This window comes from Coturnix japonica, chromosome 13 (assembly GCF_001577835.2).
Source record: "Coturnix japonica isolate 7356 chromosome 13, Coturnix japonica 2.1, whole genome shotgun sequence".
Lineage (NCBI taxonomy): Eukaryota > Metazoa > Chordata > Aves > Galliformes > Phasianidae > Coturnix > Coturnix japonica.
In genome coordinates this window covers 837,243-850,291 of record NC_029528.1, presented here as the reverse complement: position 1 = coordinate 850,291, position 13,049 = coordinate 837,243, and the positions used below count along the sequence as shown (strand labels likewise).

General features: G+C 44.8%; 1 protein-coding gene across 4 annotated transcripts in view; it reads right to left on the bottom strand.

Annotated features, from left to right (window-relative positions):
* The window catches only part of NR3C1 (nuclear receptor subfamily 3 group C member 1), a 52,414-nt gene that overhangs the window by 6,252 nt on the left and 33,113 nt on the right, over window positions 1-13,049 (bottom strand). For all 4 annotated transcript variants that reach the window (XR_001558119.2, XR_001558120.2, XM_015875474.2 and 1 more), the window contains 4 exons: window positions 12,302-12,418; window positions 7,959-8,237; window positions 5,266-5,410; window positions 377-507 (listed from right to left, as the gene is read on the bottom strand). Coding sequence is in view for 2 of the 4 variants with exons in the window: in XM_015875474.2 (XP_015730960.1) it covers window positions 377-507; window positions 5,266-5,410; window positions 7,959-8,237; window positions 12,302-12,418 (672 nt within the window). In the remaining 2 variants the exon portion in view is untranslated. The remainder of the gene's footprint in view (window positions 1-376; window positions 508-5,265; window positions 5,411-7,958; window positions 8,238-12,301; window positions 12,419-13,049) is intronic.

Genomic DNA, 13,049 nt, shown 5'->3' with positions numbered 1-13,049 from the left:
CTGTATAGTCCAGAAAAGGACTATTTTGGTGCTATCCTTTGACCTTCTGTGCAATACAGAGGATAGAACGCTATTAAGTTGTGACTTGTTCCAACCACAGCTCATCTTATTGAAAGTCATGAAAAGCCACTGCAGCATAGTACATACATCTACCTTATCTATCACAAATCCACTATGTACTTTCTAGATGCAAATGCAGAAAGCAGCAGTTGTATTTAACAACCTTTCAATAACTTTTGGGAGAGTTTAGTCTCGTTTCTGGGGAGGAAATGCTATTTGTGATCAGGCACCTCACACAGTACCACACTGCACACATTTCATGTCACTGACAAGGTAAGCTCACATTGTTCACACAGGTGTTAAAGTGTTCACCTACTTGTAGAGAGGAGAAGCAATGTTTTCATGCAGAGATACTCTTCATATGAGACTTGAAGTCGTGACAGCTCGCGGGCAACCATCAGCATATGTTTGCATTGTTCATACATACAGGGTAGATTCATTCTCTGCCTGAGAAATAAAGACAACAATTAGTTAAATGGCGTCTTAAGGTTCCAAATCTAAGTTGCTCCATCCTTCCCTCAGGACTGGTGCGGTGGCAGATGTCAGGATTTGGCTTACAGCAAAAGAGCCTTCATTTTTCTCCAGGGAACTCCCTTAGAGTGAGTGTCTTGGTCACCACATGTAAACAGTGGCCCTGAACTGCAGCATCAGGAGAATATGGCATATTGAAACACAGCGTTACCTTTTCCAAAACATTTTCTATTCAATATCAAAATCTCAACAAAGAAACAAAATTGAATCCCAGTGTAAGAGTAGTATTTGGTTATGAAATGGCTCCATTTCCTCCGGAGCTGCTGGTGTTTTTCAGTTCTCCATTTTCAATCCTGCAAGAGCCAATGCATGCAACAGAAATGTAACATAATCTCAGAGGCATGCTGGAAAGCAGCATAGGAAACCCTTGGCCAACACAAAACACATTCGCCTTCCTTGAGGTGCAAAACCCTAAGAATAAGAGGAATTCAGATGGTTTTGAAAGAGCAAGAAATACAAGTGATTCAGACCTCCTAAAAACCACGTAAAGCACAAATCCAGAAAACTCAGTCATTTCCAAATGCAAACACTGACCCGTTCCTTCTGAGGCACGACAGGCCTGCTCACTGCAGCACTGGGCAGTCAGGGCTCCTGTAGCTGCATGTGTGCATGCACAGCCCCGAACTCAAACACCAGCGCCGTGCTGGGCTCACAGTGCAAACAGCCAGCATGCTCTGGGTCTGTGCAGGGCGCTGCATGCAGGCTGCTGCTCAGGGCACCTGACACAGTGCTGTTGGTGTGCACTGCTCAGCCACTTGGAAGACCTTCTGCTGAGCCCTCTGGGTTGTGTCAAAGGGCATCGAACAGCCATCCAATTGGGTAATTCCAACACATTCCACAACAGGGCTCAGCAGTCTTCCTCATGTAAGAGTATGACCATTTCTGGGCAGAAGGTTAAAAGAAATGTTATGAAATGGGTCAGCCCGTCATTTGTTTCCATCTGCTGCAGATGCAGTCATCACCCCGAGTCTGGGAATCCATTCTACCTCCATGCACATTTATGTTAATACCAATGGCAGTCCCCAAAAGCTGAGCGCGCAGCACAGCCCGTCTGCCCAGGGCTGAGTCAATAGAGGGCTGTGCTGTGCCGGGGGCAGTGAGGGGGAGGGCTGGGAAGATGGCCCAGCTCTGGCCCTCACTGCCCTGTGGGAATGAAACGAGCTCAGCTGCCAGCACAGAGGGAGGAGCAGAACCTGACCAACTACAGGGCCTCCAAGCAAAGCCCCAGTGGGGACCAGCCCTGTGCAGCCAGGGGAAAGGAAGGTCTGAGTGCTGCTGGTACCCCGAGCTTGAAAAGTGCTGATGGGAGCAGAGTGAGCAGCTTGCCAAGCAGAGTGCAACACAGCACACAGTGCAACACAGCACACAGTGCAACAGTGCAACATTTGTGCAACTCCTGCCCTTCACAGAAGCTGAGATTGAAGCAGCTGACTAATGGCAGTTTATCATCTCGGCAGCAATTCTGCGTTAGTGACTGTGTAACCAGCCTGATTCAAAACACATTTCTGTTCTGTAATATCTAATCTTTTGCTTTGGTAAACAGAAAGGAACGTGCAAGTCAGGCATCAGGCTCAAATGCAACACAAATGGCAGCCTGTGTAAGTCACACTTAGTGTGCACACACACGTGTGAGACCTGTGTTGATAAAAGCATGTGATGGTGTTCAGCACTGCTGAGTCATTGGGCTCTGCCAAGCCCATAGGAAAACCAGTAAACAAGATGCTGCCTCCTGAAAATCAGACAATATGGACTGCACAGAACTGGTTACAAGAGCATGGTCAAAAAAAACCCGCTGGGAATAACAGCACTGATAAAACACTGCTTATAAAGCTGTAACTAACAGTTTCTTGCTTTCAGTTCCAGCAGCACCAAAGCAGAGCTGCGGTACTCAGCTCTGTATGGACAAAGGAGATGACCTCAAACCTAAGAACAGCAAAAGCTCAGATGATGTACATGCAAACACAGCCTGAATCCTAAGACACAACTTTCAAAACCTTCTTTCTAAAGCCAGGCCTCAATCAAAGGCCATCTGTGCACTCAGTGAGCACAACTGAGCATCCCTCACTGCAGCTCCATCACCAAAGTGACACAAGCAGAGGCTGTGAGCGGCCTGAGGGCGTTCAGCACCGCACTGTGGTGGCACAGCACCACTGAACCAGCAGCACTCACAGCTCCCCAGCAACCAGGTGATGGTTTAAAGCCTCAGCATTGAACTGCCAAGCTTTTCTACAGCTTGCACCAGAGTTCTACATATATGTATGCTGTACATGTACATAACACAGGAAGCAGACTAAATACATGATAAGTCACTATAATGTAATAGATGTTATCTTAATTAAGACCCTGAGGTTGGGGAGCAGTGAAGGAGCGGCTGGGTGAAAAATCAACACAAAACATCTCAGGAAAAAGCACCAAATAAACAGCAGTGCCTTTTGGGGAATATCGTGTGCCACAGTGCTATCTTTTGAACCTGGTACCAAGCAGAGCATGAGCTGACCTGCTCTGTATGCCATTCTCTTGATGTACATGACAACTCTCCTGCCCTCCCCACCATTCCAGCCATTCCCAATGGCACAGCCCTTCAGCACTGTGCTCTGCGGCTCACACTGTGTCTTTATGCACCACTCAGGAATCGCCACGGCTAACGCAGGGGTGGCTGTGTTTTATTGCTCAGTAGTACATAAAAAGTTATGACCAGAGAGATTTATAGGGAACCTGAAGCACACCGGAGGAGGAGTCAGAAGGAACTGCAGTTCTCTCAGTCAACAAAAGTTATTGAAAACAAATGTCATCTTAATGAACAGTCCACACACTGGAACTGCGAACCAGAACACGTTGGAGAATTCACACTGAGTAGAAGAGGATTACTCTTGCTTTTTAAGAGCACTGGCACATACTTCACTGCAAAGCGCTGCCGTTTTGACCCACTGATGAAACCACAGGAGATCTCTGACATGTAGCAAATGAGATGCTCTCATGTTTATTAGTGATGTCGGTTACTTCAATTTCCACCATGGGGAAACTACTTTATTTCACAGACATATTCTAATAACCTTAATCAGCAGAAGTACACGGATGGGCACACATCTGTCCCCTACCCTTGTTCTCCAAAAGAAAATAAAATAACTACAAAGAAATCATTAAAGCTTATGAAAGCCTGGATATATATTTACATGGAAGACTATTCAAGCAAACAAATGGGAACAAAAAAGAGTATTATGAAATGTAAATGGCCAATCTCATAGCAAATGTAACCACCACTGTTTTCTAAGCAGAGAACAGACTGGGGAGAACAGGAACTGAAGTGCAATAGGAACAAAAACATTGTGAGCACTGTCTCAAAACGTGCCCAAGGGACAGCACTGCCTGTAGGGGGGAACTGGGCCATGGATCAGAACCTGTTACTCACATTGCTCTTCAAATCCTTATTAGTGGAATCACGAAGCTGGACAAATTCAGTGTCTGTAGGTGCCCACGGCCCTGCACAGCACTACATGGACTGCTTCATTTGATGAAAATAATAGTGGCAAACCCACAGTGATCACATCCTGCTGACTGGAACCTGCAGGTGGCTGAGCTAGATCTCAGATGGCTCTGACCAGCAACCTCCAACATTGACACCCACAACACAATCTCAGCAACTAATCCAAAGCACAGACAACACATCTCAGCACACAGCAGCACTGTTAGCATTACCACACTGGAGGAGGCAGTGACAGAGCAGTCTGGAGCTCTGCTAGCCCTGCCCAAGGAGCGGCTGCAGCATGTAATAGCTGAGCAGCCTCAAAGCAAGAGAAGCACGGCAAAGAAGCCGAGCATGGCTGGCAGCACAGAGCATCCCAGCAGGGGAGCCTTACAGGCAGCCTGGGCTCCCCAGCACGAGATGCACAGCCAGGCCGACCTGCAGCCACATCGGAGGGCAGCAGCTGGGAAGCATTGCACAGTGCACACATCTGCACCAACCACTTCTACCCCCCATAGCTCAAGCCAAGCTCACTGCCCACCTCCTCCTCTGCCAGACTTCCCTATTTCAGTCCTCCAGGGCACAGATGACCACACAACACCACTTCAAAAAACACAAGGAAGATGACGCTCATTATAAGAAGGCTGTCATGATACTGAAGCAAATTCATTTTTCTTTTGAAAACTGATAGCAAAGTTAAACAAAAGTACAGCATATAAGCCTTTCCACTCGCAGCCTTTTTAGCCAGATTTTAACCATGCTCAGATATAAACATTTAACTGATCCAGAATTCAGTACAACTGCTAAGATTACTTTTATACACCAAACACGCAGCACACGGTGCAGTTTGTTAAGCCTCTCCCTCCATCTCACAGTTACTTCTAGATTCAGCTTCTTTGGCTCTGGTGAGATGAATGATTGCAACGAATGGAGCAGGAAGGGTCACAGAATGGGACATTTCATATGAGCACCTCCCACAAACCTTCATGGAAACAAATGCACTCAGTACTGCAAAGGTTTCTCTTTCACTCAACCTGTGTGAAAACTAAGTGATCTGCAGGAAGGAAAACAACGCTGCAAACAACAAAGGGACCTGGAATCCTCACACCTTTGCTGCCCAGTGACTCCCCTCTCCTGTGCAGAAAACGGATAGGCTGCAGCAGCCTGACATCTCCATGGTAAAAACTAGACAAGGATGCAGTCTTACTTACTCGTTAATAATCAGATCTGGTGCAAAGCACAGGAGGTTTCCATTTGATTGTTTGTATGATCTCCATCCTAAAGCAAAAGCCATTAGGAACATCCAGGAGTACTGCAGAAGGGTCATTTGGTCATCCAGGTGTAAGTTTCTGAAACCTTAACGACACAAAAATAAACGCAGTGAGGTGTGGCTGCATTGGTAGCAAAAGAAACCTCAAAAACAAACCCAGAACACAAATAACTCTGAAAAAGACCGTGCTTCTCATCAGTACAACCTCTGTACCACCAATGCAGATTACCACTTCTTAAAGTGAATTTCGTAATGATTTCTGTAAATGTGATGACAGTACCTGCAACAACAAGACTGCTCGCTGTCAGTTGATTTCAGTCAAGCATTTCTGTATTTTAGACTGCATTATTGGTAGGAGAAAAAAAAAACAGAACAAAAATGAAGGTTTTTTTGTTTTAATGTGAAAGACTTGTTGGAAATAGAAGTACCTTAAAAGGGTGCAAACACCATTTTCCAACTACCAAGGTTACGTTCAAATATTTGCGCATGTAGAAATCAGCTGAAGGACTCAGATTACAGCTACTGGGCAGGAGGACTGAGCTGAACCGGGAGAGGTCTGAACTGAGCGCCCAGCACAGCTCAGAGTGGGGTAACTGCCTTAACGTGGAGAAACAGGCCACAGGGCCTGACAGACAGTAAAACGGAGAGACAGGCCACAAGGGTTAACAGAACGTAATGCTTAAACCTTATGTTATAAATTACACTGACATACAGAGCAAGTTCTCAGCACCCCACCTATAGAAATGCATGCCCACTGACAGTGCTGGCAACTGCTGTGAGCTGCTTTCCAGATGGAGATTTCCCCGGAAGTGTACAAGAAAGATTCAGATGCTGTACCGAGGGATGTGGTTTAGAAGGGAAGCCCTGGCTGATGGTTGGACTGGATGACCTTGGAGGTCATTTCCAGCCTTGGTGACTCCATGATTCCATGACAGTGCCAGATGGATACGCTTTGATGGGTACTACAGATGCCAGAAGGGGAGTTAATATCAGAATACGTGCATGTGGTTATGTGGAGAAGGTAATCAGTCAAAGACAGATCACAAGACAAAAATATCTAATACCCACTACCATCCATTTGGCAGTCTTCTGTAATTAACAGTGTTTTTCTTAATGTTTGCGAGCAGTCCAACAATCATTTAACTTCAAATTTTGTTCTTATTCAAGAATTGTACACTAAACTTACAAAATATGCAGCACATTAGAAACAGTTAACGATGGTAGCTAATCTTGTAAGAATATGTAGAATGAATAGAGCCAATTAAGATAATGAGGAAATGTGTAAAATCTGAAAATTGGTCCCTTAAACAGGCTTAAAATGTAGGCAGCTTTTCATTTGCAATGCTAGTTTCTATTGGATCAAGCCTACATTTAACGAGAAAATGTTGTGTCACCATGAATCATTATTAAAGTCTGAATCCAAGTTGATTTTATTTAATTTCATTAGGCATTTGGCATCTAAAGAGCTCATTACAGCGCTGCTTCCTGAAGACGTTTAAATAGATAGCAGTCAGTAGATTATTAAATAGCAAAACTCGGTAGGTCTGAACAGCTTCAAAGCCAGGCTTCTGGCTTTGGAGACTGCAGTAACCATTACTTATTGCTTCTAAAATACAAGAAAATTATTTCAAATTTATTTGTCACTTACTGGGTCAAATCTCAAAAGTTTTGCTCAAAAACTCCTCAGGAAAAGGCTGCTCTGACAGCCTCAGCTCAAGGTCTCAGCAGGCAGCACTTGGTGACTGCCAGCCTGTGTGTTGGGGCACACTTACCAGAAGTACATACAAATCAAATATGCCCACAAAGAACCATCTTAGTCATTAAAAAAAAAAAAAAAAAAAAGTAAAAATATGATAACAGTAGTCCCTATTAATAAAATTATTAAGCAGAAGATTGTTATGTTCACAAGGAACGTGTGTTTCAACATGAAGGATTCATCTCACTAGGGAAACCGTCCAGAAGAGACTGCAAATGCACAACTGCCCCACACCAATGGTGTCTGAGTTTCATTTCAGACTGCCATCCCACAACGATGCAAAGCACTGACTAAATGCTGTTGCCAATTTGTTTTTGAAAGCAGGTAATGGCAGTGACTAGAAGAGAAGGGGAGAAAAACATCTGTGTTCTGTCAGAAAGAAATGCATCTTCAGTTCTCCTGTGGCCCTGACCCCTCCCAGAGACATACTATGGGATGCTACACGTTATGGCCGAGGCAGTGATTTTGAACCACTTTTCTTCTGTAAGGCAACTGCTAAGTGTGCTCAGGCAGGAGCCAAAACAGCAAGAATATTTCCAGATTTCCCATGTGACAGTCAGTTTAATCATGTAGCTACAATGCTTGAGAGAAAAAGAACATCTTGAGCTCCTGTCTGGAAGTGGAACGCTCAAATGCCTATTCCCAGTCAACAAGAAACTACAGATGTGGTGATGGGTCAGAAAACAGAACCACCCTGAATGCAGATCCAGGACAGCATCAGACTATTAAAGTGAAGGCTCCACTCCAAACGTACGAGAACTGGAATAGCTCAAGCACTGCTAGTTCCTATCTGCGAGGGCTACAAAGGACATCAAATATGAAGACAGACCTTTAGGCCCCAGAATGACTGCACGTTGTAATTAACACGTGTGTGCTACCTGGTATTGCCTTTGCCCACTTGACCGCAGCTACCACTTGCCGTCCTCCCAGCATGTTGAGAGTGGACAGGATGCGCCAGCTGGAGTCGGGCAGTGTGCTGTCATAGCCTGAGTACAGCACCTCTGGCTCGATCACCTCCAGCAGTGACACCAGGGTGGGTGTGAGCTGCGGCAGTGAAGCAGGGACCACGCTCTTATTTCCAGCAGTTTCGGCTCCATCCCTCGTGCCTGTGGCGGCAGCCTGCTGAATGCCTTTGATCTTCTTCTTCGTTTTGCGAGCTAGGAAAGATGGAATCACGGCTGTTAGGTGACGGAAGGTAACCATGCACCACCATGACATCCGCAGCATGGGAAATGCTGCTTTCTTTTTCTTGTGTCTGTAGATCAGATAATTGAAACTTTTTGAGGATTTTTTTCTTTTTTTTTTCCCCCATAAAACTGTAAATAATTCCACTTCAATACTTACCAAACTTCCTGGGAAAATAAGTTTCACATTTTAATCAAAGTCACATTAATGCCCATGTCCCTAGCTCCTTATGTCTGCAAGGAGGACACAGACAAGGCCTGGCTTTCACACACACAGATCAGTATGGCTCCATGCAACAGAACAGCACCCGTTTGGAAAAGACTTGCAGGAGTGGGCATGCTGTCATTTCCTTGGTATATTAAGTACAGAAACCATACAGAGGGAAGGGAAGAAATATACTTAATGGGTCAGGAGTGACTCGGTCTCTTGAGCCAGGGAAAACATTTTTTGGAAATGCTGGGCAGGATTTTTCCCTTGCCAGTTTCCTTGCATGTAAATCACTGCTGTATCATTAAACCATTACGTCCATATGCCAAATAAATAAAGCGTCACACAGAGATGTTAACCTTGAACTAGAAGCTGAAGCAACAGTTGTCAATAAAGGGATCTCCTGACTGGCCCCTCCTGGAGGCTGAACTCAATGGACTGTTTGGCTGAGACCAGAATGAAACTCAATTCTTTCCCTTTCTATCAATTAATTGATGTATTTCTGTTCTGCACCTTCAGAGATAGACAAACCAGAAGAGATAAACCAGTAGCATAGAAAAACATTGCATTAAGTGCTTTCATGTTTATTAAGCTTCTGCTGAGATAAGTCAGTGTCTCTAATGGCCAGAACTATAGCTGAACAGAATGCAATATCCCCCTCCCAACCCCACTTCTCCCACTGCCTGTGAGAGTCTTCAGAATCTTAACTGTAAGGATAACAAATTCTCTATGGGCTTAAACACTGCCCACATCTGCTGAGATTTCCACAGCAGAACGGCAATAACCAGTTCTTTGGAGCAAAGGGCTTCTTTCTGTTGCTATTATCATTACTTCTATGTATTTATATACACACACACTTTCCATCATCCTTGTTCTCAAAAGCAAATGAGCTGCTTTTTTAAATGAAGGTAAATTTACATGCAGATGCCTACAGGTTAACACAGACACCTAGCATGGAATACTTCCAGACCAGAAAGTCTGGTAAAATTACCATCAAAGAAATATCTGATAAGATAAAGTATTGTGCAAGGATTTTATTAAGCTGCACTACTAAACTTGACATTGTAACTCACAAAAAAGGAAGGTTTATAGTTTCAAATACAAAAACATCGCAAATTAAAAACCAGCTCCTTAAGGCAAAATGCAAAAGATAAACCCTACAGATAAACTTGGCACAGAAATAAGCCCCAGCATCCAAGAAGCTCTGCTGGAAGAAAGCAGAGTGGCTGCAGTGCAGGATGGTGTGGCTGTTGTGGGGCCTGTGCTGCTCTCCAGCAGTGCCCACTCTGGACACTGCAGTTCAGCAGCCCGATGTTAAGGGATTCCCAAGCTGCCCACAACTGGGTTGAAAGTTCCAATGCAGCTGAAAAGATGGCGACTGACGTGGGATGTTACAGAGGCAGCAAATGAGGTCCATCCCACCTCTCCATCCCACCTAATGGAAGGGCCTCTCCTCTGGGACAGCTGGACATGGCTGCAAGGTCCCAGCTGCACCATGCAGACAGGACCCCATCTCATGGAGGGACCTCTGCACCAGGATGGGACAACACAGCACTGCATGCAGGAGGAGGGCTCTGCCATGGAAGGGATGCACAACTGAGCTGTGTGATGTCGGCTGGGCAGATGGCCACGTATCAAACTGTACAGCATCTCAACAGCCCCTTAACAAACACTGAGGAGGAGCCCAAGGGCACAACCCCAACAAGAACCAGTGACACCATGGGGAACAGAAGAAAAGCTCTGGAGGCAAAAGTTCAGTGATAAAGAGAATGTTAATATTGAGACCTTCATGGAAACCCCATCTCACAGCACTACATGGAATGTTCCTACTACTGCACAGAAGATGAAGTGCTGTGAAAGCAGAGGGGGCTGTGCATCCTGCTGCTGAGAGCAAGACCTGGAAAGGCAAAAGCCACTTCAGAGCAGGACAATTAATATTATTAGAAATTAGAAAAAATCCTTCAAAAAACTTGAAATTGTTTCAAAATGAAGATGACAGAAAATACCATAAATTGCCAAGAGTTTAACTATAAAACGCAGCATGAAAAGCCAAAAAAGATCTTGCGATGACTTCCTACGGGCACAAAACCTAACGACAAATCACTTTTTCAAATGCATCAGAAAGAAAAAGGGTGCCAAGTAATGGCTGGGGTCAATTAGTGACGGAAGTAGGAAATGACAATTCAATGAAATAAAGCCTGTAAGACAGAATAACATTATTCTGCTGTAGAAATCACTGAAGCTTGATAGCTGTGCATTTTCCCAATACCCCCAGCTCAAAAAGCCACGTAGCACAAAAACACCCCAGAAAAGGGAGAGAAGAGGTGACAAATGTATGACTGATAAGGCAAACGAGATCAGAAAATGATTCAGCAGCACGGGTTTGGTGTACAAGGAGCCATTTTGCCTCTGTGCTGTTATACACTCCATACTGCCCCCCAGACTTCAACTGCTTCCTTTGTACAACCAATTCATCGTCTGTTCTGACCCATTTAAAAACCTGCTGTTTTCACAGTGCTTTCTTTTTCTCCTTCTCACACTACTTCAGGATCTAACATTTTCACTTTGCTCAGTTTCCAGGCCTCTCTTCCCTCAGCCAAGAAAGCAATTTTCTCTCCGTTCTTTTTGCCTTCCCCAACCTATATAACAATACCATCATCCAGAAAGTCACTCCTCTTCACAAGTCTTTGTGCCAAACCTCAGGGAAGGAAACCTTCCTTTGGCTGTGCCATGACTTCTGCTGGCTCCCAGCTTGCCCAGTTGGCCACACAGCTTCACTCCTCCGACACTGCTGAGAGCCCACTGAACGCCCTGCTGCCCTGCACACAGCTGCAGGTCCTCTCCCTTAGCTTGGAAGGATGAGCAGCAGCCACCAGCAGGGCAGAAACACGGGGTGTTCATGGTGGGGAGAGGCAGAAGAACAGCAGGAAAGGACGTGCCAATGAGGGCCCCACTATAAACATATCTCTATATATATATCTCTAACACAATCCACCTCTTACATTTTACTGAAGGATATTTTAGCTGAAACGAAATAAATGTTCATATTAATATACATTTTTGACATTTTTATTTTATCTGTCAGCTTTGATGATACAAGTTATCACCATGATCACTATGCCAGTAAATACTGAGTTAATCTCCATGGCTCAAGGAAAAATATCGAAGATAAAATGTAGCTGACAGCAGTAAAGAAGTTTTATGCCTTTTTAGGGCTGTTGCTACATCTCTAGGGTCTTCAGTTTCTCATTAGCCACCCACAACTGAGCGCAGAACAAACACGCACCGGCACATTTATGTTTCTTTAGTATATTATCTTTTCAAGAGAGACTCTATCAGACATTTAAGAACAAGAATCCGCAGCATGAATAAAAATAATTGCCTTTTCTTCAGCTTGAAGATGCAAGGCCCACTCCAATTTTAGATACACGCCCGGGCATTCCCTCCCATTTGTGGTTTTCAGCATCAAGTCACTTTCCCAAGTAAGAATAGGCAGGCATGGCACTTCCCTACAAGACCTCTGCTGGAGTTCTGCTGTCTCAGATTCACCGAAAAAGCAACAAGATCTATGTGCTGACAGGAAGAAAAAATAACCTCGTTTCACACACATGACTCACTTCTGCTGTGCATTCAGGGAGATAAAGCAACTGAGCGGGGATAGGAGAGCACGGCAGAAATGTTAGCACTAAAAATCTTGCTTTCATTAAAATGCTGCTATGCACCACAGATCGCAGCACTTCCACCACATTAAAGTGCTCCCGCTTCAGCTTCCTGAACAGCGGGACCTTCACTGCATCAGAAATAAAGGGGGGATGGAACACAGGGTTACCTTCGAGGTTCATGCCCGCCTGGAGGCATTTCCGATAGCGACACGCCGGGCAGTTCTTCCGCCGAATCTTGTCGATAATGCAATCGTTCCTTCCAGCGCAGAGATAGTTGTGCTGCCCTGCATTCACAGAAACACACACAGTCACCACCAGCCTTACAATTACATGAAGTCATTCGCTGTTTCTGTAGCATGAAGGAAGCAGGGACTGCAGGCTGTCCCTACTTGCCACACGCCTTTTATTCCAAAACAAAACCAGTATCCAGATGATTCCCAGCAAATACAAATCCAGCACTCTTCTGGCATACACACACCGATGCCAACACGCTTAAGAAGAAATCCTATTTTCTGTTTGTTAAGGTTAGGCGACTTCTATTTTTACAGCTCTTTCTCTCTTCCAGTTCTCCAAGCTAGGAGAAAGCTCTAAGCCTCAATGGCATGTTTACAATTCCCCTGAATGATTTCACATGAGATATAAATAACGTCCACAAACACATTTGGAAAGCATAAATTTCAACATCTCTCCCAACATATAGAAATAGCTGTCGCTGCTCCAGAAGCTGAGCAGCCTCTGTTCCACGCAGAAGCAGACAACCAAGCACTCTGACATCTGCATGGACCCTCAGATTCACAACAAAGATTTGGCCCCAGCAATGCGGTGACCTGAAGTACATCTATTAAAATGAGTGCAATTCTTTGCTGTTAACAGAAGGGCAACAGTGGAGAAGAATGATATCTGTTCCTAATTATT